The 23,069-nt window shown below is 38.7% G+C and overlaps 1 protein-coding gene across 1 annotated transcript in view; it reads right to left on the reverse strand.

Moving 5' to 3' along the window:
* NOC3L (NOC3 like DNA replication regulator) overlaps positions 1 to 22,577 on the reverse strand; it is a 30,092-nt gene extending 7,515 nt beyond the window's left edge. Inside the window, exons 1-13 of the mRNA XM_040485909.1 lie at positions 22,454 to 22,577; positions 21,506 to 21,713; positions 18,061 to 18,193; positions 16,853 to 17,010; positions 16,199 to 16,252; positions 14,110 to 14,240; positions 12,136 to 12,297; positions 11,861 to 11,954; positions 7,928 to 8,103; positions 7,408 to 7,536; positions 3,309 to 3,440; positions 1,773 to 1,853; positions 1,356 to 1,456 (exon numbers count right to left, since the gene is read on the reverse strand). Coding sequence (XP_040341843.1) covers positions 1,356 to 1,456; positions 1,773 to 1,853; positions 3,309 to 3,440; positions 7,408 to 7,536; positions 7,928 to 8,103; positions 11,861 to 11,954; positions 12,136 to 12,297; positions 14,110 to 14,240; positions 16,199 to 16,252; positions 16,853 to 17,010; positions 18,061 to 18,193; positions 21,506 to 21,713; positions 22,454 to 22,462 — 1,568 coding nt within the window. The 5' untranslated portion in view covers positions 22,463 to 22,577. The remainder of the gene's footprint in view (positions 1 to 1,355; positions 1,457 to 1,772; positions 1,854 to 3,308; positions 3,441 to 7,407; positions 7,537 to 7,927; positions 8,104 to 11,860; positions 11,955 to 12,135; positions 12,298 to 14,109; positions 14,241 to 16,198; positions 16,253 to 16,852; positions 17,011 to 18,060; positions 18,194 to 21,505; positions 21,714 to 22,453) is intronic.
* Between the last annotated feature and the right edge of the window lie 492 nt (positions 22,578 to 23,069).

Here is a 23,069-nt window from a genome sequence, read left to right on the forward strand (position 1 = left end):
TCCGAGCTGTCAGCACAGACCCCGATGCGAGGCTTGAACTCACAAACCATGAGATCATGACCTGAACCAAAGTCAGATGCTTAACTGACTGAGCCACCCAGGTGCCCCTGCATCACTTGAATTTTTAACGTAAGTATAACTAAAAACTTTTTAAAATAAAGCAATTGGTCACTGAAAAACAAACAGCAGGCCCTCTCTTTGAATCCTTTAATAACAAGGCCCAATTTTATAATCCCACTGTCAAATAGCTCCAGTCATTAGAAAGTAATGTCTTTATGGGGGTGCCTGCGTGGCTCAGTCAGTCCGATCCTGCAGTTTGTGGGTTCAAGCCCCACATCAGGCTCTGTACTGACAGCTTGGAACCTGGAGTCGGCTTCATATTCTGGGTCTCCCTTTCTCTGCCTCTCCCCCGCTCACACTCTCTGTGTGTCTGTCTCTCTCTCAAAAATAAACAAACAGTAAAAAAAAAAAAAAAGAAAAAAAGAAAAAAAAAAAGAAAGTAATGTCTTATACTAAACAGAACTTGCTTCTTCTCTATTTTCCAACCATCAGTCCTATTTCTGAAGCTGTACTGTCCAATGACAGCCACTAGCCACATGTAGCTATTAGGCACTTAAAATGGGGCTAGTCCAAATTGAGATATGCTGTAAGTGTAAAATACACATCAGTTTTTGAAGATTTTATGGAAGAAAAAAGAATATTAAATAACTCCTTAATAATACTGAATATATGTCAAAATATTTTAGATAAACTGATTCAATACAATATATCGAAATTAATTTCACCAATTCCTTTTTACTTTTTTAATGTGGCTAACTGAACACTTTAAATTACATACCTAGTTCACATTATATTTCTATTGCACTGTTCTACAGGATACTACTCAAATAACCGGAAATCCATCACAACGACCATTATTCTAGCTCACATCCCCCAACAGGTTCACTAGAATATACCAAAAGCTCTCTCTCTGCAGGAAGAGTAGACAGGACTCGAGAAATGAGGTGCAAGCAGGGTTAGAACAGACTTAAAAGTTGCCTGCACGGACCACTCAAAACTCTCTGACAGTGGATAACTGACCACAGTGTGAAAGGAACAAAAGAACTGTGAGATAAACTTTTGGGACCCCCAGAACTTAATAAGCAGAAGGAAGGAATTGCTGAAGGAGATTCAAAAAATAAAAGGTTTGAGATGAGAAAACTAAAAAATGTTAGAACAGTTTCAAGGAAAGGCTGGTGACAAAGAATGAGAGAACAGAGAAGGTCATGGGGTCATCATTAGTGAACCTTGTTTAAGGTTCATGCTTTTTTTGGTTTAGGAAGAATCCAAAAGGTTTCAACCTACGCAGCCCTTACTTGGCAAGACCTTCTAGAACTGCTGGCAGGAGAGGTGACCTCTGGGCCTTCTTCAATATTCTGAAGTAGGTTACAAACACAATATTCAAAGTCTCTGTGTGCTGGCAGAAGAAACAAAATGACTTTAGTATAACGTTGTATATTTTCTCCTGAGTTACCAGAAAGATGACTTTCAAAGTTAAACCTTTTTTGTCCCTTCCTAACCCTCTCCACAATCCAATCTTAGGAGCTTCAAAACAGAATGAAGGTACACACCCTGAGATCTCCTAAGACCAGCAATGATCATGCCAGTTTCTTGCATACAGAAGCCTCATCAAATAAACCAAGATTATACTACCACAAATTGAAACAATAATCTCCAGTTAAAACCCTTTAACAAAACATTTTACAAGCATGAGAGAATGTGAAACTGCCTACCAGTTTAAGTTTTTTCTCAGTGCTCTCTGAAGCTTCTGCTTCTAGAAGCTCTCTCTCCAATTTCTCTTCTGCTTTCTTCCACTGGAAAGAAACAGGGAAAGAATAAGTAAGAGTATATAGCGCTGAGTGAAAAAGCAAGCTTCAGAGAGGCATATATATGTAAATATTCTGACAGACATACCCTAGAACATAGATATAAGCACAATTACACAGACCTGGAGAAGAAGCATACACAAACCAAACTCAGGACAGTAGCTGCCTCCTGAGAGGAAGGCAGAACAAGACTGGGGAGAGGAGCAAAGGGGATGCTAACTCTATCACTAATGGTTTCTTTTCAAGAACAAAAGTGAAGTAAGTCTACTACATTTGCTCATTGTGAATGGTAGACACATGGGATATGCTACTCTCTGTAGTTTTCCACGATTTACATTTTTTCAAAAGAGGAAAAAAAGGGATAAAAATAATTCTTACTGTTAAATCATGTGTAACATGGAAACAAGTCATTAGCAAGACCCCTAGACACACTGACATACAATGCATAAAACCAGATACTATATAGAAATTCAACAAAATATCTGTTTTTTCCACTTCCTTATGCTGTAAGAGCAGCAAACAATGGTTGCTAAGCTGTGTGAGACGCAGGGGGACCGACTGAGAAGAGTTTCCTTCCTGCATGCAGAGTTAACGGCCATGTTCTTAGTGGATCTTTTGTTTCCCCACCACAGCTACATACATGCTATTCCTAACACGGATTCCGAGTTATATTAGAATAGTATGGTACAAATAATTAAGATATTTACCTTCATTTGTTTACAATTATTAAGTCTATTTTTGTACTTCTGTCCTATTTTCACAATTTATTAGACATATTCAAAGACAGATATCCCTGGAAATGTTTTGTTTTGTTTTTATAAGCAATTTGATAACCCTAATAAACTATTTAGAAACGTTCTGAGAAACAATAATGATAACAGTGGTGGTGGTGGTAATTAAAGTTTATAAAGTATGCCCAGCGTCACACACTTGCTAAGTGCTTTACATTATCTTATTAAAGTGCAGAGTGACCCACGAGGTAGGTGCTATTACTAGCTCCATTTGTCAAAATAATAATAAAAAAAAAAGAAGTTACCAAGGTCTCACACTAAATAAACAAGGGGCTGGAATTTCAACCTAGGTTTCAAATACAAGCCAATAAAGAAACATGGTTCAATTAACAAAAATCCACTCTGTTGCCAACTTTACATGAATGTCACCTTTCTGCCAAGGAAGGGATCTGTGTATCACAATGAATCTAAGACCATCTAAAGAGCAAAAAAATAAAAGCCAGCACGGCAAGGAAATTTTTTCAGCTACTGCTCTTTTTGCCAGTGAACTGTTAGTTTAGTTAATTCAATAAGACATTTCTTTACAAGAAGTAGAAAAAATAAAATTCTCTAAACATTAGGTTTTAACACATCTATATTTAACTATGATCTCTTCCTGTGCCTACATTATGATTTTAATCTCAAATCAAACAAAAACGGAAATCAAGCAAACCTTTCTCTGCATTCTTGAAAGAGTTTTTCTCTTTTCCTTGAAAGTCATGAACTTTTTTGGTTTATTAATGTCCTCTGTATCTTTTTTCACTTCTACTTCCTTGATTCTTAAGCACAAGAATGTTTTTAACATCTAATATGAAGAAAACACAATATACAGCTTAATATTCATATCGCCCTCAAAACCTTTATACAGAAAAGCATTTAACAACGTTAATTCCTTCCTTTGTGCAAACAAACAAACAAAAAAACTCTGATACATCTTCTATCACATTTCATACAAAATACTATCATGTTATTGCTAAACATATTTGGCAATTAGTGTCTTTAAAAGGACGCAGTATTTGGCTAAATACACATAACATTATTAGTATTAAGAAGTATAAGGAAGAGAGAACACATCACCTAGGATCGGTCGATAGGAGTACAACCAGTAGATAGGCCAGAAAAAGGTATGGGCCAGTATGGGAGGAAAGGATATAAATTACATATTTCTAAACCAACTTTAATTTGCCAAACCAGCCTCCATTTTGTAGTGAACAATTCTAATCTTCAGCTTCCTGCCCCCCATTAAAAACAAAACAAAAAACATGTAGACCAATGTTATTAATTTTAAGACTAGTTATTTTCCTTTAAGCCAATGGGTCTCCAAATTCAGCAAACATAAGAATCATCTGGAAGACTTAAAACACAAACAGCTGGGCTCCATTCCGAGTTTCTGATTCACTAAGTCTGGAGTGGGGCCCTAGAATTTGTATTTCTAATTCCCAGCTGATGCTCATCTAGGGACCGCAAACTACTACCTTAAGCCATTCAAAAAATCCAGAAATTTGGTAATTGGTGTTTTGTGTGCTACAGCGACCATCCAAACACAAAGACAAAAGGGGTTCAAAATCCTAATTTTCTCTGGAAGAAAACACTCTCCTGACTTCCTGCAGTCACAGCAGCATTCCTGGAAAAAACACTTGAGAACTATAGGTTTTATTCCAATGTTCCAATATGTACATTTGTAAGAAAGCAAAGTATTTCAGTTTACAGCATAGAATGGAAACAAGAAAGAAAAGCATAAACAGTGAACATGAAGTCATCCCAGGTACCAGAAAGATCAGTTGGAGTATTCTGTAGGTATTCTACCTGCTCACAAATAAAAAATAAAGTAACTCCACATTAAAGATGGTCAACTTCTGTTAAAAACCTTTTTTTAATGTTTTTATTTTTGAGATAGAGTGCGAGTGGGGGAGGGGCAGAGAGAGAGGGAGACACAGAATATGAAGCAGGCTCCAGGCTCTGAGCTGTCAGCACAGAACCCGACGCAGGGCTCAAACTCACAAACCGTGAGATCATGACCTGAGCCAAAGTTGGACGCTTAACCAACTGAGCCACTCAGGCACCCCTAAAGATGATCAACTTTAACAGATGGGCACCAAGAATACACAACGAAGAAAGGACAGTCTATTCAACAAACAGTGTTGAGAAAACTGGACATCCACATGCAAAAGAATGAAACTGGAGCCCTGTCTTACACCACTCACAAAAATTAACTTGAAATGGAGTAAAGACTTAAAAATAAGACCTGAAACCATAAGACTCCCAGAAAAAAACATAAGGGAAAAGCTCCTTGGCATTGGTCCCAGCAATGAGTTTTTTGGGTAAGAGACCAAAAAGCACAGGCAAGAAAAGCAAAAATAAACAAGTGGGACTACATTAAACGAAACATTTCCTGCAGGCAAAAGAAACCATCAACAAAATGAAAAGGCAACCTACTGAATGGGGGAAAATATCTGTAAGCCACATATCTAACAAGGAGTTAATATCCAAAAATATACAAGAAACTCCTACAACTCAACAGCAAAAAACAAATACCCGAGTTAAACAATAGGCAAAAGACCAGTTTCCAAAGAAGACATACAACAAATGCCCAGCAGACATATGAAAAGGTGGTCAACAGCACTAATCATCGCAATCCAAAACCACAATGAAATATCACCTCACACCAGTTACGATGGCTATTATCAAAAAGCTAATAGCGGTACCTGGCTGGCTCATTCAGAGGAACATGCACCTCTGGATCTCGGGGTCGAGTTTGAGCCCCACATTAGGTGTAGAGATTACTTAAATAAACTTAAAAAAAAAAAAGATAAGAGAAAACAAGTATTAGGACATGAAGAAAAGGAAACCCTGGTATACTACTGACAGGAATGCAAATTGGTACAGCCATGGAAAACAGCATGGAAACTCCTCGAAAATTAAAACAGAATTATCCTATGATCCAGCAATCCCACTTCTGGGGACATATCCAAAGGAAATGAAATCAGTATCTCAAAGAGATATCTGCACCCCCATGTTCACTGCAGCATTACTCACAACATGCAGCGAAGATATGGAAACAGCCTATATGTCCACTAACAGATCAATGAATACAGAAACTGTGCCATATACATACAATAAAATGTTACTCATCCACTAAAAAGGATCCTGACAGTTGTCACCACAGGGATGAACCCAGAGGACATCACACTAAGGGAATTAAGCCAGACATGGTAAAACAAATACTGTATGCTCTTACTTATATGTGGAATCTAAAAAAAGTCAAATGCGTACTAAAAACAGCTGTTGCCAGGAAATGGGGGAAGTGAGGAAATGTCAAAGGATACAAACTTTCAGTTATGAGTAAGCTCTGAGGATCTAATTTACAGCACAGTAATTATAGTTAATAATATTGTATAATTTGAAATTTACTAAGAGTAAGTCTTTAGTATTCTCCTCACAAAAAAAGATTAAGAGACTACAGATGTGTTAATTAACTCGACTGTGGTAATCATTTCACAACATATAGTATACTAAATCATCATGTCGTGTAACCTTAAAAAAAAAAAATCACATCATACAACCTAAATATATACAAAAAAATACAAAAAACAAAAACAAACACCCAACAAATTAAAGGATGTGGTTTATATTACAGCATCACTAAAATGGAAGTGTTTCCCTATGGGCAAGTTTCATGTTCAAGTCTTAGTATCTGATCACTCTACAGTTCTGAGTATTTATTTAAGCCCAATATTTATTTTAGCTGTCCAACTAAAATTATCAGCCCTGAGAAATGAAAGGGATTAGACAGCAAAGAAAGACTTAAAATTAGGGAATAAAACAGTTGTAGAAAGCATCAGTTTAACAATCAAAACTATAGGACTAAAAATGAAGTTAATAAAAATATCTAAGACCCAAATGAAGACAACTATAAAATTTCAGTTAAGGACATAAAAGAAGCCTTAAATAAATGGCAAGATACATATTCGTAAATAGAAAAAAAACTGCTTCTTTAACTATTTTAATTCTCCCAAACTAATCTACACTTTGAATCAGTTCCAATCAGATTCTGTGTAGACTATTTCAGGAAAAGGAAGCAAAAAAAAAAAAAAAAACCAACAACAACAAAAAAAACCTTCATTCTAAATTCCATTTAAAATAATACATAAAAGTAATTTAAAATATTCTGGAGGAAAAAAAGGTCCGTGCCTTTTATCAGTAATGCCCATTTTGATCAGTACCATCCTACAGATGAACTGTATACTATATACGATAAATATAAAGCTCCGGTTACTAAAAGCAGTATGTTACATGTAGGGGATTTACTGAATCAACAGAACAGAAAGTTGAGAAATAAAATTTTGTGTAGAGATTTAATGTAAAATAAACACAGCATTTATATCAGTAGCAAAAGGGAAGCGGTATTGGAATAACTGGCTATCCATTTCAAGAAGTATATACGTATCAGATCTGTAATCATACCATCCACACACATAAAGATGTCAGATGGATTAAATGTTTAAATATAAAAATTAACACTCTTCTGGACAGACAGAATCTATAATCTTGGGATCGAGAACATTCTTCCATGGATGGCAAAAATACATATAAACAAGTAGATATGTTTATATCTATACAGAAAAACATCTAGAAGAATACATACCAAATTGTTAAGAGTAGTTACACCTGGTAACTGGTGAGTTTTCTACTTTATACACTTCTACAAAGAATAAAATTCTTCATTAACTGTTGTAATTTAAAAACAAAATGCAAAGAAAAGAAAGGCTTACCTCTGGTCTAACTTCATAATTTCTGCCCTTCACAAAACCAGAAATCACTTTAATTACACCAAGGGAAGCTTGGCCTAATTTATCTTGTTTAAACAGTTTCTTTACTGCCTCACAACACATTTCAGATATCTGAAAAATAAAATGTTACACTCAGCCAGCGTTTCTCAACTTTGGCACCACTGACACTTTAGGCCGGACGATTCTTCACTGTGGGGGGCTGTCCTGTGCATTGTGGGGTGTTTAGAAGTGCCCCAGCCCTGACCCGCTAGATGCCAGGAGTAGCCACGGCAGGCAGTTGTGACAAACTGTGAGCAGACGCGGCCTAATGATCCCCAGAGGGCAGACCAGCCTCCTGCTCAGAACCACCACACTATATTTCTGTTCAAAGAATTTTCTTAGACACAGTGTTTAACAAAGTGACCCTATGTTAGCAATAAATCGTAACTCCAAAAGAATTCTGAAAGAGAAAAAATAATAATAATCACAAAGCCGACAACAACAATCACTTAAAGCAACCCACCGATTTTGACACGTCATTCATGAGAGGGACAATCAGTACAATGATGTTGTTGTGAAAGTTGAAATGAGACAGCGCCACCAACAGCTCGCACAGGCTCTTCACAGCCACTTCTGCCAGTCCTTTGTATGCCTTTAAGGAAACTACATTACTTTTCTTCAGTTTCCTTTGCTTCCAATCTGATCAAAAGATAAATGCAGTTACTTCACTCATTGATTTAAACTTCAACTAATTAGCTTTCTTTTACAGTAACATGCAATAACACAACAACTCAATACACTGGACAAATTCTTAAATGAATTGTGTCTGAGACACGAGTATAAATGTTACCATTAAAATTTATCTGCCATCATCCATGGTCTGACTCTAACATAATGTTAAGAACCTTGGCTTTCCATACATATTAAAAGATGTATCATTAGGGAAAAAAGACCTCAGGGATAAAGGGGGTAGGGGAAGACAGGGAACTGAATGCCTTAAAAGAATCCTTGGGATGGGCTCTACCGGACTTCCCCCAAAACACTAGACTACAAGTCAAGAAGCCTGGGTTCAAATCCTAGTCATCTATTAACTGGCTGGTGAATATGAGCAAGTTCCAGATTCTGAGCCCCAATCACTTCCATGTTCCAAAAATTCTGAGAATCCAACACATCGTTTCTCCTGACTTCTTGCTGATGCTGTGATATCTTTACCCAGGAGGGCCAGAAGAGATTTAAATTTTCCTTCAAAATAGCCAATGATTCACAGTACCTCTTTTCTAGAAGTTTCTACATACATACTCGGCCTGCTACTGTAACATAGCATCTTGAAAATAAAAATATGCTGTTTTTTCTAGAGTAGGTTCAACACTTCCCTCTACATCATATACAACCAGAGATAAGAAAGACAGTGTGGATGATAGTGCCTTTGTTTTAAACTTGCTTCTCACATATACGAGTTTTCCTTAAACAGGCCGTATTCCTAAGAACCATATCTTCTATCTACTTAAAGCTGATGAGACTTCATAATGAATGGAGGAATAAACAAAATGTGGTAAAGATATATATACAACGCAATATTATTCAGTCTTAAAAAGAGAGGAAATTTTGACACATGCTACAAACATCTTGAAGACATTATGCTAAGTGAAATAAGCCCGTCACAAAAGGACAAATACTGTATAATTTCATTTATGAGGTTCCTAGAGAAGTCAAATCCACATTAAATTCAAAGTAGGAAGTAGAATGGTGGCTGCCACAGGCTGGAGGCAAGCGGACATGGGTAGTTAATATTTAATAGTTACAAAATTTCAGTTGGGGAAGATGGAAAAGTTCTGGAGATGGATAGTGGTGATGGTTGTACAACACTGTGGATTTACTTAATGCCACCACACAATACATTTTAAAAATAGTTACAATGACAAATTTTATACCTATTTTACCATGATTTTTTTTAACATAAAAAGATGACTTCATAGGGGCGCCTGGGTGGCTCAGTCAGTTGAGTGTCCGACTTCAGCTCAGTTCAGGATCTCGCAGTTCATGGGTTCAAGCCCTGCATCGGGCCCTGTGTTAACTGCTCAGAGCCTGGAGCCCCGAGCCTGCTTTGGATTCTGTGTCTCCCTCTCTCTCTGTCCCTCCCCCACTTGTGCTCGCTCTCTCTCTCAAAAATAAATAAATTTTTTAAAAAAGAGGACTTCATAATGGTTCAAGCTGCTCAGAAAAGGCCCAGACCTGCATAGTGCAATACAGAAGCCACTAGCCACATCTGACAACTGAGTACATGAAATGTGGCCAGTACAAATTCAGATGTGCTGTGTGAGATATGCACCAGATTTTGAACTTAGTTCCAAAAAAAGAATTAAGATACCTTACTGATTTTTTAAATTTATTACATGTTGGGACGCCTGAGTGGCTTAGTCACTTAAGCAACCAACTCTTGGTTTTGGCTCAGGTCACGATCTAACAGTTCATGAGTTCGAGACCCTCTGTGCTGACAGCACCTATCAGCACCTTGGGATTCTCTCTCTCACCTTCTCTCTGCCCCTCTCCCACTCATGCGTACATGTGCTCTCTCTCAAATAATCTTCACAAAAAATTTTTTTGAATTGATTACACGTTCAAATAATTTGTATATACACATAGTATAGCTTATTACTTTTTTTTTTTTTAGTGTGGTTACATACTGCTTTTATTTTTAAGTGCGGTTACACATTTTTTTAAATGACATATGTGTCTCATTTCCACTGGACAATGCTGGTCTACATAAAGTTCCCAGGCCTTACAATATATGCTATTAAGTAGGCTCCAGCTGGGCTGCCAGAGCATAGAACCAACATCTATGGCACCCTCCCCTACTTCCACTACACTCCCTGTCCTTACTGGGCCAACAGGATTCAGTAGTCCCATTCCAGCTGTGACAGCATCGGGGTGATCTGTAGGCCCAGCACTGAGTGAAGGAGCCCAAATGACTCAAGTGAAAGCCCCTGGCCTAGGCACCCGAATTCCTTCTCCATTCATGCTCCAATTTTTCCTATGCCCTTCCTTTTCTGAAGAGAAAGAGAATAAGGGTTTGAGGGAAGAGTTTATCATCCAGTATGACTGACCTCTAAGTCCATTTTCAAGGCACTAATTTCATCCACTTCCAAGTCACCCTTCTCCCCTAACTACCCTCTCCAAATAAAAGCCAGCAGAATAAATTCCAACCATTCGCAAATTCAAAAAAAACCTGTAACACTAGGGAAAGGACTGCAGCAACAATAACGCTAATAGCTGATCAAATACAGTGCCTTTACAGGCCAGGCACAGCTCAAAGCACCTTTTAGTAATAAATTACTTCTCACAACAACCCTATGAAGTACTATTATTCCCATTTTATAAACAGAAAAACAGAAGCACAGAGATTAAGTGATCTGCCCATGACATGGGTAACAAGTAGTGAGCCTGGATTTGAACCCAAGAAATCAGACTCTAGACTCTGCTCTTGACAATACACTACAGTGACTCTCACCACAGAGCACAGAATATAGAACTCACCTTCCTGAACAAAGCTTAGTATGTTACATACTTTAAAAATATGTTTTGGGGGGCGCCTGGGTGGCGCAGTCGGTTAAGTGTCCGACTTCAGCCAGGTCACGATCTCGCGGTCCGTGAGTTCGAGCCCCGCGTCAGGCTCTGGGCTGATGGCTCGGAGCCTGGAGCCTGTTTCCGATTCTGTGTCTCCCTCTCTCTCTGCCCCTCCCCCGTTCATGCTCTGTCTCTCTCTGTCCCAAAAATAAATAAAAATGTTGAAAAAAAAAAAATTTTTTTAAAAAAAAAAATATGTTTTGGGAATGCAAGCTGGTGCAGCCACTCTGGAAAACAGTATGGAGGTTCCTCAAAAAACTAAAAATAGAACTACCCTATGACCCAGGAACCGCACTACTAGGCATCTATCCAAGGGATACAGGTGTACTGTTTCAAAGGTACACATGTACCCCCATGTTTATAGCAGCACTATCAACAGTAGCCAAAGTATGGAAAGAGCCCAAATGTCCGTCGATGGATGAATGGATAAAGAAGATGTGGCATATCTATCTATCTATCCACACAATGGAGTATTACTCGGCAATCAAAAAGAATGAAATCTTGCCATTTGCAACTACGTGGATGGAACCGGAGGGTATTATGCTAAGTGAAATTGGTCAGACAAAAATCATATGACTTCACTCATATGAGGACTTTAAAAGACAAAACAGATGAACATAAGGAAAACAAAAATAACATAAAAACAGGGAGGGGGACAAAATAGAAGAGACTCATAAATATGGAGAACAAACTGAGGGTTACTGGAGGGGTTGTGGAAGGCGGGATGGGCTAAATGGGTAAGGGGCATTAAGGAATCTACTCCTGAAATCACTGTTGCACTATATGCTAATTGGGATGTAATTTTAAAAATTAAAAAATAAAATTAACATACCTTTAATCATTTGCTCCAGATTTTCCAAATAAAATTTATATTGGCTAACCAGGCCTTCTTCAAATTCTCTTAACTTTTGGGTTTCTTTGCGAATCTGAAAAGACCAAAAAGACCAATCATTTTTTAAAATCAAGATATTAAAATCCTTAAATTAGCACAAAACGTGAATGCCTGGTATGTACCCAGTCCTATAAAAACAAAACAAACTATTTCTCCCATCTCCAGCTCCCCAAAACGTCCAGCTTATTTTGTGCAGTAATTGTATCCAGCATTACCTTGGTAGATTTCTCTGCCTCTGTGAGGGGTCGTATTTTATATGAAGGAGTAATATCTTTAAATAACTCCATCAGGGAAACTATCACCAATTTTCGAACAGTAACAGCCACATCAGGATCCTGTTCCATCAGCATGGAACGTAATTCTTTCAATTTTTTAATCTGTTAAAGAAATAACTTATAAGGTCAGAGTAACCATAGCAAAACAATTAGGAACAAAAGACAACAACCTCATATCTGGCACAACAAGTAGAATCCACACAATGACTCATGGGGTCTAGTCAAGCCATACACAACTCCAGATACTGTTCACATTACCAAAAGATAAATCACTAAGGCTAATCGTACTTTTGTTAAGTAGTTAGAAGAGACAGACTTAAAAAATAGTTTATATTTATTTGCCTATTCTTTGAAATTCTTTCATTGGTTTTCTTAAAGCATATGTCCTGTTTCCCTAAAAACACCTTTTGAAAAAAATTAAAATGTTACACACCAAATATATTAATCACATCTACACAAATTAATCAGGAATTAAAGATAATGTGTCCACATTAACTTCAGCTTCAACAAGACCCTTTCAAAAATCATTTGTATGAAGTAATACAGAAGTAAAAACTTGGTTTCAATGAATGTGCTTGCTTTGCTAAACTACTATTGCCTGCTGGATACCTTGACAAGCAGCATTGTTTGGTTAGCAATGACTGCCACAGCAGGGAGTAGGATACATATGCTACTACCTATTTGCTATCCCTAACTTGTGTGAGTGTGGGGCTCCAGACCTGGAAGACCCAGGTTCCAATCCAGCACCTCTTAAAATTGTAACAAATCACTTGAATTTTTTAAGATGCAATTTTTCAGCTGTAAAATAAGATCAACAGTTCTTGTCTTTATGGTTTTATAATGATGAAATGAGAGCATGCAGGTGAGAAATATTCCAAATTTCCATCCCCGTTTCTGCTCCAGGTCTTCCCCCAACTTTTTTAAAGAAAAACAAGTACTACTCCAAAATGTAACCAGATGGAAGATTTTTTGCTACAAATGGAAATAATCTACTTTATTGTTCAATAAACAAATTCACAGTAGGATGCTGGGGACTCCAATATAACAGGAATAATAGTACCACTTTACATGACTTCACGTATATTTGATTATTTCATCCTCACAACAAAGTTTTAAAATAGGTACCATCTTCTTTTTAGAGATGAAGAAAACAAGTCTTGGGTAAAAGGATTTACCCAAAGTCTAACAGTACTCAAGGTTTCTTGAGTCCATATGTTATAACTATGACCATCGTCACCACTGTTCCCATGGCCCACTGATAATTCATTGTAACTCTCTGGTCTATTTCACCTAAAATATTTTCCACTTCAAGTACTCCTGAACTAATCTCCCTGACTTTTGTGAGGCATGTTCCTTATTACAAGTTCTACCAATCAGTCAAACAAATATGCAAGTAGGTTCCTTCTCCCTCATCCAATTAATTTTTACACGTACCACTTTAAGAGTTACAATATTAAGCCCCATATCTTCATTTAGAGAGGAGGAAAATAAGACTCAGAGAGTTTGTGGCTTTTCTAAGATTACAAAAAAAATTAGGTTCAGATGTAGGATTAGTCTAAAGTTCTGCCTACTCTTATTCTACACCTCAGTCCCCGTGGTGTTTTTTGTTTTTATGTTTATTTTTGAGAGACACAGACAATGAGACAAATCATGAGCGAGGCAGGGGCAGAAAGAGAGGGAAACACAGAATCTGAAGCAGGCTCCAGGCTCTGAGCTGTCGGCACAGACCGTGAGATCATGTCCTGAGCCAAAGTCAGATGCTTAACTGACTGAGCCAAGCAGGCACCACAGCAGTCACGGTGTTTTAATGCTTTCCCTTCTTGTGTGTGCTTACAGGTAATAAAGGGATCTTAAGATATTAGATATTTACAACATATCTAACATGAAAAGCCCAAAGAAATGAACACTACTTACATTACTTTCTGGGTCTGATAATATGGCAGACGCCAAGGCTGCAATATGCATTTTCTTCTCCTGTAGTTTCTTCCTTCTCTCAATTAAATGTTCTTCTAATGTCAGTTCTCGAATGGGATCTTCAATGATCTCTGAAACAAATTAGGCTTCCCTCTTAAACATTTATTTACAAGTACCCAAGAAAGTTCATCAACAGAGTAATTTTCTTATAGTAATAGACAATAATAATGATAACTTTTATTGGACACTTGCCATGGGCCAAGATTACTACATATCCTCTCAAAAATACTATGAGGCGGGGCGCCTGGGTGGCTCAGTCAGTTAAGCAACCAACTCTTGGTTTCGGCTCAGGTCATGATCTCATGGTTTGTGAGTTTAAGCTTCGTGTCTGGCTCTGCACTGCAGAGACTGCCTGGAACTCTCTCTCTCTCTCCCTCTCTCTCTGCCCCTTATCCACATACGCTCTCTCTCAAAATAAATAAATAAACTTTAAAAAAAGTTTATGAGGCAGGTACAATCATCATACCCATTCTGTACACAGAAAATGAGGCAAAGGGACAGTAATTTGCTTATACTCATAAACCTGGCAGAAATGGAATTCAAACCCGGTGGTCTGACTAGAGAGCCCATATTCTTTTTTTTTTTAATTTATTATTTTTTTTTATGTTTATTTGTTTTTGAGAGAGAGAGCACGATCAGGGGAAAGGCAGAGAGAGAGGGAGACACAGAATCTGAAGAAGGAAGGCTCCAGGCTCTGAGGTGTCAGCACAAAGCCTGATGCAGGGCTCGAACCCATGAATCGTGAGATCATGACCTGAGCCAAAATCGGATGCTCAACCAACAGAGCCACCCAACCGCCCCATTTTTTTTTTTTTTTTTGAAGGACAGATAGAGCATGAGTGAGTGGGGGGGGGGGGGGAGAGAAAGAGAAAGAGAGAAAGAGAGAGAGAGAGAGAGATGGAGACAAAGAATATGAAGCAGGCTCCAAGCTGTCAGCACAGAGCTGTGAGATCGTGACCTGGACTGAAGTCAGACCCTAACTGACTGAGCCACCCAGGCGCCCCATGAGAGCCCATATTCTTAACTATTATGCATAATTCCTATTAATTAAAGGAAAAAGAAATCTGATTTAGTTTTCAAAAAAGTACAGAAGGGCGCCTGGGTGGCTCAGTCAGTTGGGCATCCAACCCTTGATTTCAGCTCAGGCCATGATTCCAGGGTCATGGGATCAAGCCCCATGTTGCACTCTGCACTGAGCATGGAGCCTGCTTAAGATTCTCTTTCTCTCTCCCTCTGTCCCTCTCCCATGCTTGTACTCTCTCTAAAGAAAATATTAATTAAAAAAAATAAAATTTAGAAAAGTACAGCCTTGTTTTCAACTCTATACAGTCCTCTGCACTACAGAAAATATGTCCACTTTTAGAAAAGAAATTCCTAGGGAACTAGATTGAGCAAACACACAAGCATAATCTGTAACCCTAGGAAGAGTGACTGAAAACAGTTAAACAGTTGACCTGTTATCTCCTTTACACTATACGTGAGGTTTGCTAAGCAAAGGTAAAATTTAACCAGCTTGTTCTATCACAAATTCTAAACAGAGAATTTCAAACAATAAAATATGTTCTTTCAGTTTAACTTTGATTGCAATGGTCTTAGCTGTTAGAAACCCACATTCAAAGGCCTAAAGCCGACATATATAAGGATAATTGCTCTAATAAAGAAGTGAAATGGTTTCATACCACAGAATCATTTCTAATTTAAAGCTAAAAGTTCATAATTATTTATAGGCAGGTCTTTCACTTGAAATTAAAAAGGATTCAAACAGTAATCACTTATGAGACTCTTCATGTATGCCTAGACATTACAAACATAACTGCATAAAATTTTCCACAATAAAGAGCAACAAAGAATCAAATTCCACAAGGTGAGACTTTCAACAAGTGGGAAAATGCTCAAAATGACTTTGAAATGACCAGTACTCTAAAATGCACAGTTCCAGACTTTTTCTAAAATTGAGTCATATTTACTATTAAGCAAAAAACTGTAATTCTCAATTAACAATTTAGTAATTATAAAGACACATCATTACCTTCCTCAAGTTCCATCTCTTCTTCATCCTCTTCATCTTGGTTATTGTCAGTAACTACATGGAAAATACATGCATTAAAAATGTGACAATTTACTTCAGCGATAAAACTACAAAGGAAAGAGATTACCATAAAACTCTGGAAAGTAGTTACTTTCGTGAGGAGGGAACAACTAGTGATTTAAGGGAGCACAAAGAAAGTTTCTGGGTGCTGGCAGCATTTATTTCTTGCCTGGATGGTAGTTATATGGGCGTGTTTTTGTGATAAACCACATGACTTTGCAACTTTGATTTCTAGACTTTCCTATGTTTTATTTCATAAGAAAAAAAGATACAGGTAAAAAAAAAAGGCTAAAAAAGGATGACTATTATGTGCTCTAATTTTAGAAACAATAGTATTTGGTGAAAAAAACTCTGAAAAGAAAATCACCTCAATATAGTAGCTTCAGCTATACTCATGGTACAACAGACATCATCTGAGATAATCATCTGTATTTCTGGCTAAAATCCTCAAGCTTGCTCTGTGACTAATTGCAGCTACCCCTATTTTGTAGGTATGGGTGAAAGTAAAAAGAAAATTAAATCTTGAAAAAAAAATTGTGTTAATATTAGTAAGCAGCTATAAGTTTTACTAATCTACCGGCTAATCAGATTCACCTGGCTTCTCCCTGGTCTGTGGGATTATACCACTTTTATCCTTGATAGGAAGCAAGTGAATCAGTTCCTTCTCCGGTGCAGTTTGCAGAGTTCTTGGTATTTTTTCATATTTTTCTATAATACGCTCATGCTTTCGTTTCTTGACATGAACAGGTTCACTGCAGGGAAAAAAGAAAAGAAAATTCCAGCTTTAATGTACAAATGGAACCTAGAGACCAGTAGAGAAGTACAGAAAATACACTGCTAGCCAAACCTCCAAGAGGTATACAGATATTAGCACCTAGACCAGGCACACAGCAGGCACTCAAATAAAAAATGAATAAATGAACTGTATAGTACTGTATTGTATAGCATAGTACTATTGTATAGTATAGTACCGTACCACAGAGACTCAAACTATGACTGGATCTAATTTTTTCCTTCAGATGCAAACGAGTGGGTTATAGCAGATTCTTTTTGAAGACTATTCCACAGAGCCAAGGGTGGTATCGTGCTATTTTACTTTCCCAAAAACCTTCAGACCATAACATGGACTTAGAAGAGTTAGAAAGATCTAAGTTTAAATTTCAGATCCACTGCTTATGATTGCAGGAAGCATCAGTTTCCTCTGTAAATGGGAATAACATTTACATAACATAAAATGGGAATAACCTACCTAACAGGGCAACAAGGATTAAGAACTCAGGACTGTTCTGCCAATTCCCCAAACACAGAGCTGCATTCTTCCCCAGTGCGCTCTACTTCACTATCCAGACTAAAAAGAAATAAAGATATACACTAAATAAGGCCAGTTTGTTTTATTCATGAACTTTCTTAATTTAGGAAATAAACCAAGCCACAAGGTTTACTCTTTGCAAATACTGTGCTCTGAGCTGAACATCTTGTACTAAACACCTACGTAAAATCCAGAACCAAGTTTTTTTTTTTTTTTAATTTTTTTTTCAACGTTTTTTATTTATTTTTGGGACAGAGAGAGACAGAGCATGAACGGGGGAGGGGCAGAGAGAGAGGGAGACACAGAATCGGAAACAGGCTCCAGGCTCCGAGCCATCAGCCCAGAGCCCGACGCGGGGCTCGAACTCACAGACCGCGAGATCGTGACCTGGCTGAAGTCGGACGCTTAACCGACTGCGCCACCCAGGCGCCCCCAGAACCAAGTTTTTAACACTGAAAGGACATGAATGATTATAATCTAAATGAAGTATTACCTAGAAGAAAGATCTCTTGTTAGAAAAGATGCTCTTTGTCCTAAGTCTCTCATTAACTGTAAGTCATCTTCATCCATCATATCTAAAGGAAGGGCTTCCTCTTCTTCCTCCTCTTCCCTCTCAATCCTTTTACCTGTTCCAATACAACAAAATCAGAAACAACTATTAGAAGCACAGAACTCTGTGTTTTTGTGTCAACAAGAGGAAAAGTTTAGGCTTTTCTAATACCTTTGCCCAGTGTTTCTTTTTTTTTTTTTTTTTAATTTTTTTTTTTTCCAACGTTTATTTATTTTTGGGACAGAGAGAGACAGAGCATGAACGGGGGAGGGGCAGAGCGAGAGGGAGACACAGAATTGGAAACAGGCTCCAGGCTCTGAGCCATCAGCCCAGAGCCCGACGCGGGGCTCGAACTCACGGTCCGCGAGATCGTGACCTGGCTGAAGCCGGACGCTCAACCGACTGCGCCACCCAGGCGCCCCTGCCCAGTGTTTCTAAATGGAAGCACTAATGACACAGTGGGCAGGACAGTTCTTTGTTTTACAGTCCTGAGCTAGGCAAAATCCTAGCATCTCCAATCCCTGAAATCTAAATGCCAGGAGCCTTCCCAGGTCACTGTAATAACCAAAAATTAAAATGCCTCCACACATTCTGCAATGTCTTTCAGAGCATGGGAGAACCAGTGATTTAGCCGTTTCCCTCCTTCTGATTCCCAATGACTTTCATTTCCATTCCACTTCAGTCACCCCCTCCACAGGCCACATCCCACACCTTCTTGCTTTCTCCTGCCTTATTCTGTCATTGAAGCCCTCTCCCCATTACCCTTCAAATTCTCTAATCTGTTAACTTCTTTATATCAGCATTTTAAGATGGGTGAAGTCATGGTCCAGTGGGCAATTTGTCAATTTTACTTCGTTACGTAGATTATGTGGATCATACAGATAAAACTGTCTTAACACCTGTATAGTATTTCACCATAGGTAAACAACATCTACGTCATTTAACAATTCCCTGTGGGAGAACATTTTATTTTCAATTTTTGATCATGGGGGCATTTTTATTTCTTTGTTTGCTGTTACTAATAATGTTGCAATGAGCATGCTTGGAAATACATTCTTGGCAATTTTTTTCAAATATAATCATAGATTGATTCCTAACAGGAAGACTATTGGTCAAAGGAAAATCCACTTATTTTCTTAAAATCTTATTCTGTGATAGTGAATATGAGTTTATAAATATATACTTTTCTCCTTTTTATTCAAATGGTATAAGCATCTCATACATGTGGTGATAGCCTATAATTACAATTAAGTGAAAACATCAATACACATTACTTTTCACCTTGTTTTTCAACATTAACTATTTTGTAGAGTATTTGATGTGGACATAAAGACCTTCCTTCTTTCTTGAAACACTCTTCTTCTGATTTCTAAGACACTAGACAGTTCTGGTTTTCTTCCTAATTCTCTGGCTCCTCCTCAAATCCCATTACATATTCCTCCACCCATTTCTTTCTCTTTTTAATGTTTATTTATTTTTGAGAGAGAGAGATGGAGTGTGAGCATGGGAGGGGCAAAGAGAGAGGGAGACACACAATCTGAAGCAGGCTCCAGGCTCCACGCTGTCAGCACAGAGCCCGACAGGAGGCTCCAACTCCCAAACCATGACATCATGACCTGAGCAGATGCGTAACCAACTGAGCCAGCCAGGCACCCCTCCCCTCCACCCATTTCTTAAATGCTGGGGTTCCTTAAAATTCTTTCTTGGTTTTCTTGTTCTCAGTCTCCACAGTCTTCGCAGTCTTCAATTACCATCTATATGCAGATAACTGCCAAAGCTATTCTCTCTAGCCCAGATATTTCACATGAACCTTATACTCTTATACCCAACTGCCTGACAGACTTCATTTAGATGCTCAACATGTAAAAATGAGTATTTTGCTTTTTATATGTAATTATTAACAAATTTTTAAAATTCTACTGAAATTTAGATAGAAGAGATCCTAAAAAGCATCTAACTCAACCATTGCTTTTTTTTTTTTTTTTTTTTTTTTTTTTTAAACAGATGAAGTACCTGGAGATTAAGTGACTAACTTAGGCCACTTTCCTAGTAACAAAATTAAGAAAACCCAAGGGGCACCTGGCTGGCTCAGTCAGGGGAGCATGTGACTCTTGATTTTGGGGTTTTGAGTTCAAGCCCTACGTTGGGTATAGAGATTACTTAAAAATAAAATCTTTAAAAAAAAAAGAGAGAGAGAGAAACCCAAGTTTCCTGACTTCCAGCCCAATGACCTTTTATACATCACAATAATATGTAGCCAAAAGATCAAACTAAATAGGTCAGGATTAAGAGAATGAGATGTAGATGTACATGGGAAGACTGACTAGTCAGATACACTCAAATATGAATACCCTGAAAGTACCAGTAACATTGTAGAACAACTGGTCTGACTCAAAATGGCCATGTTCCTTACCTGTTTTGAGTACTTGAAGTTCTTGGATAATTTTACAAAAGAATAACCCTGTCAGTTACAGCTCAATTTCACTCCAAGTTTCCAAATGAAAAGAAAGTCAGAAGTTTAGAAAACTAAGTGAACTTTGGCAACACTGTGAAGAATGCTCCAGAGAAAGCTATGTTCTTACCTTAGCTAACTGCCAGTGAATGGGAAAGTGGCAGCACTGGCATGCTCCCCAACATTTATTTACACAGCTAATCTGCTTGTTTTCCCAAGTCTTCTTGATCTCCTTTCTAGACAAACTAAAAGCAGAGACTATCTCCTTCTCACAATGAATACTATATTGAAACGTTTTCTCAAATGGACTGATAAAGTATATAGGACCACTATCCTTACCTACTCTTAGGAAGATCTGAAAACAACAGCGGTTACTAGAAAGCAATGTTGTTTCATGAAAAACATTTTATTTGGTTTTTTTTTCCTTTTAATGTTCATTTATTATTGAAACACAGAGAGAGACAGAGAGTGAGCAGGGGAGGGGTAGACAAAAGGGGAGACACAGAATCCGAAGCAGGCTCCAGGCTCTGAGCTGTCAGCACAGAGCCCGACGCAGGGCTTGAACCTACAAACTGCGAGATCATGACCTGAGCCGCAGTCGGTCGCCTAACCAACTGAGCCACCCAGGTGCCTCTATGAAGAACATTTTAGAAAAAATCAATAGTGGGGTGCCTGAATGGTTCGGTCAGTTGAGCACCCGACTTTGGCTCAGGTCAAGATCTCACAGCTAGTAGGTTTGGGCCCCCAACCAGCTCTGTGCTGACAGCTCAGAGCCTGGAACCTGCTTCAGACTGTCTCGGCTCTCTGCCTCTTCCCCGTTTGTGCTCTCTTTCTCTCTCTCCCAAAATATATAACCAATATTAAACAAAATTTTTTTAATTAAAAAAAAAGAAAAACTCAATGGAAACTACAGTACATGAATGCTTTCACAATTACCTGGTTGTTTTTCCCTTGGGTCTTCCAGTGGAATCGGTTTCTTAGACACAGCATCTTTTACAGCTTGCCTTAGTTTCCTCTGTTCTTTTCGGTACTTCTTGAGAGTGCTTTGTTGTTTAAATTGCTTATTTTTTAGCTTGTTTTCAAGTTTCACTTTACTAGTTTTCAGCAACTTCCGAAAGCTTGGGATCTGCTTTTTATTTCTTCTCTAGAAAACAGTAACAGGAGTACTGCACACCCAGAAATTTAAATTGCATACTCACAGCAAAATGTTATCTTTAAAATAAGTGACATTCATAGATCGGTTTACTCTTTGCAAAGTTCTCCAACATACGTATCCCCTTCAAAAGCCTAGTTAAGGAGTGACTGATGTTACCTTCAAATTACTGATTAAGAAGCTAAGGCTGAGATTATATGACTTGTCAAAGATCCCTAAACTAAAAAGGAAAAAACAGAATTCGGGTCTTTGGATTCCAACATTTGCTGGTAACCCCTCATTCAGAAATCCAAATCTCAGCCCTCATTTTCTCTAAAACCGGGGCAAATCACTTACTTTCCTAACTCCTTACCCTTTAGGAGAAAAAATGGGACTCATGTCGAGTCCCATAACACACATTATAAACTCACTGAGAGCAGAACCCTGTTTCTCAACCGTAAAATAAGGGATTCGAAAGATAGTCTCGAAGAACCCTTTAATGTCCGACACCCTACAGAAACAAGGCTCCGTGCCTGTCTCATCGCGGCCCCCTGAAGCCAACCACGCGCACAGTGGGCAATGAAGGAAGCACCAGATCTAAGAGCCGGGACAGCACACAGAACCAGAAGGGAGCCCCGAATCTAGGCCACCGCCCCCAACAGAACAAAAACCCGCGCCAAAACTACATCACGCAGAGATTGTCAGCCAAAAGGACCCTAAACCGCGGAGACCTGGCTTCTCAGGACACTCACCGCCTTCATCCTTAAATATGAAGGGAGTTCCGGCCCTGCAGTTTCACCGGGAATAAAGGTAATCCACAAAACCCGAGAAAGTAACACACGTGCCCAAACCCCGACACTGCGCAAGGCGGAAGCTACCGCTGGCTCCTCCCCATCCTCCGCCTCCGGAAATGGGGGCGGGACTTCCGCACCCAGCTTCAGCCGCGCGCCCTCTCGCGGCGCCGGGTAGGTGGCGCGCCGGCGAGAGCGCACGTGAACGCGTAGTGTCCCTGAGCGACGCCCTGGCAGAAGGCGGGTGGCCCCGGGGGAACTTCGCAAGGTCTGTGATTCTTATCCTCTCGTCCGATTTCCTTTACGGTCTTGGAGGAGTCGGGCTCCACCCTTCAGAACGAAAGGGCTTGATTTTTATTAATCACCTTACTGCACGTTGTGCCACCATCACGTAGCTTACCTCATCCTTCTGTCATAGATACTTATGCAGTTGGTTTTCCTCCGTCAAGGCTTGGGCGCCGAAAAAGCCTTATTCCTTTTGGGTAATTCCTGTCCCTCAACGGGCCCTCTGGGCGTATTTGTGGAATGGCGAATGACGTCTCATGACCTTCCGGAACTCAAAAGTCTCGAATTCTTG

The sequence above is a fragment of the Herpailurus yagouaroundi genome, unplaced genomic scaffold (assembly GCF_014898765.1).
Source record: "Herpailurus yagouaroundi ecotype Mexico unplaced genomic scaffold, PumYag 163, whole genome shotgun sequence".
Classification (NCBI taxonomy): Eukaryota; Metazoa; Chordata; class Mammalia; order Carnivora; family Felidae; genus Herpailurus; species Herpailurus yagouaroundi.